The 385-nt window shown below is 67.5% G+C and overlaps 1 protein-coding gene across 1 annotated transcript in view; it reads right to left on the minus strand.

Moving 5' to 3' along the window:
* Window positions 1–385, minus strand: part of XKRX (XK, Kell blood group complex subunit-related, X-linked) — a gene marked incomplete at its 5' end in the record, with an annotated part of 5860 nt that extends 5475 nt beyond the window's left edge. Inside the window, one exon of the mRNA XM_009881786.1 lies at window positions 181–385. Coding sequence (XP_009880088.1) covers window positions 181–385 — 205 coding nt within the window. The remainder of the gene's footprint in view (window positions 1–180) is intronic.

A 385-nucleotide genomic window follows, 5' to 3' on the forward strand; every position in this document is an offset into this window, starting at 1 on the left:
ACGCCCTCTGTGGGTTGTGCTCCGTGTTTAGGGGAGTCCAGCGGCAGCCGTGCCCCCAGCGAGCCCCCAGAGTTTTGTTCGGATGCCACAGCGGCACATGGGGCTAAAGAGCCACCACCGCGCCCTGGTGGGGTCCCACCTGCACGTCCCCGGGGGATCCCACGTGCCAGGCACCCTTACCTCTGGCGGCAGGGACGTACTTCTCCAGGATGCTGATGTAGAGCTGGAGGGTGAGCTGCGGGGTGGAGCCCAGGAAGGCCTGGATGACCGCCATGCGCTTGAAGGCGTTGCGGTGCGTGGCCAGCCGGCGCACCGAGTGGCCCACCTCCTGCTCCATCTCCACCTCGTAGCCTTTCCGCAGCCGCCGCTTGCGGGGGATGGTGAC

This window comes from Charadrius vociferus, unplaced genomic scaffold (assembly GCF_000708025.1).
Source record: "Charadrius vociferus isolate BGI_N301 unplaced genomic scaffold, ASM70802v2 scaffold472, whole genome shotgun sequence".
Classification (NCBI taxonomy): domain Eukaryota; kingdom Metazoa; phylum Chordata; class Aves; order Charadriiformes; family Charadriidae; genus Charadrius; species Charadrius vociferus.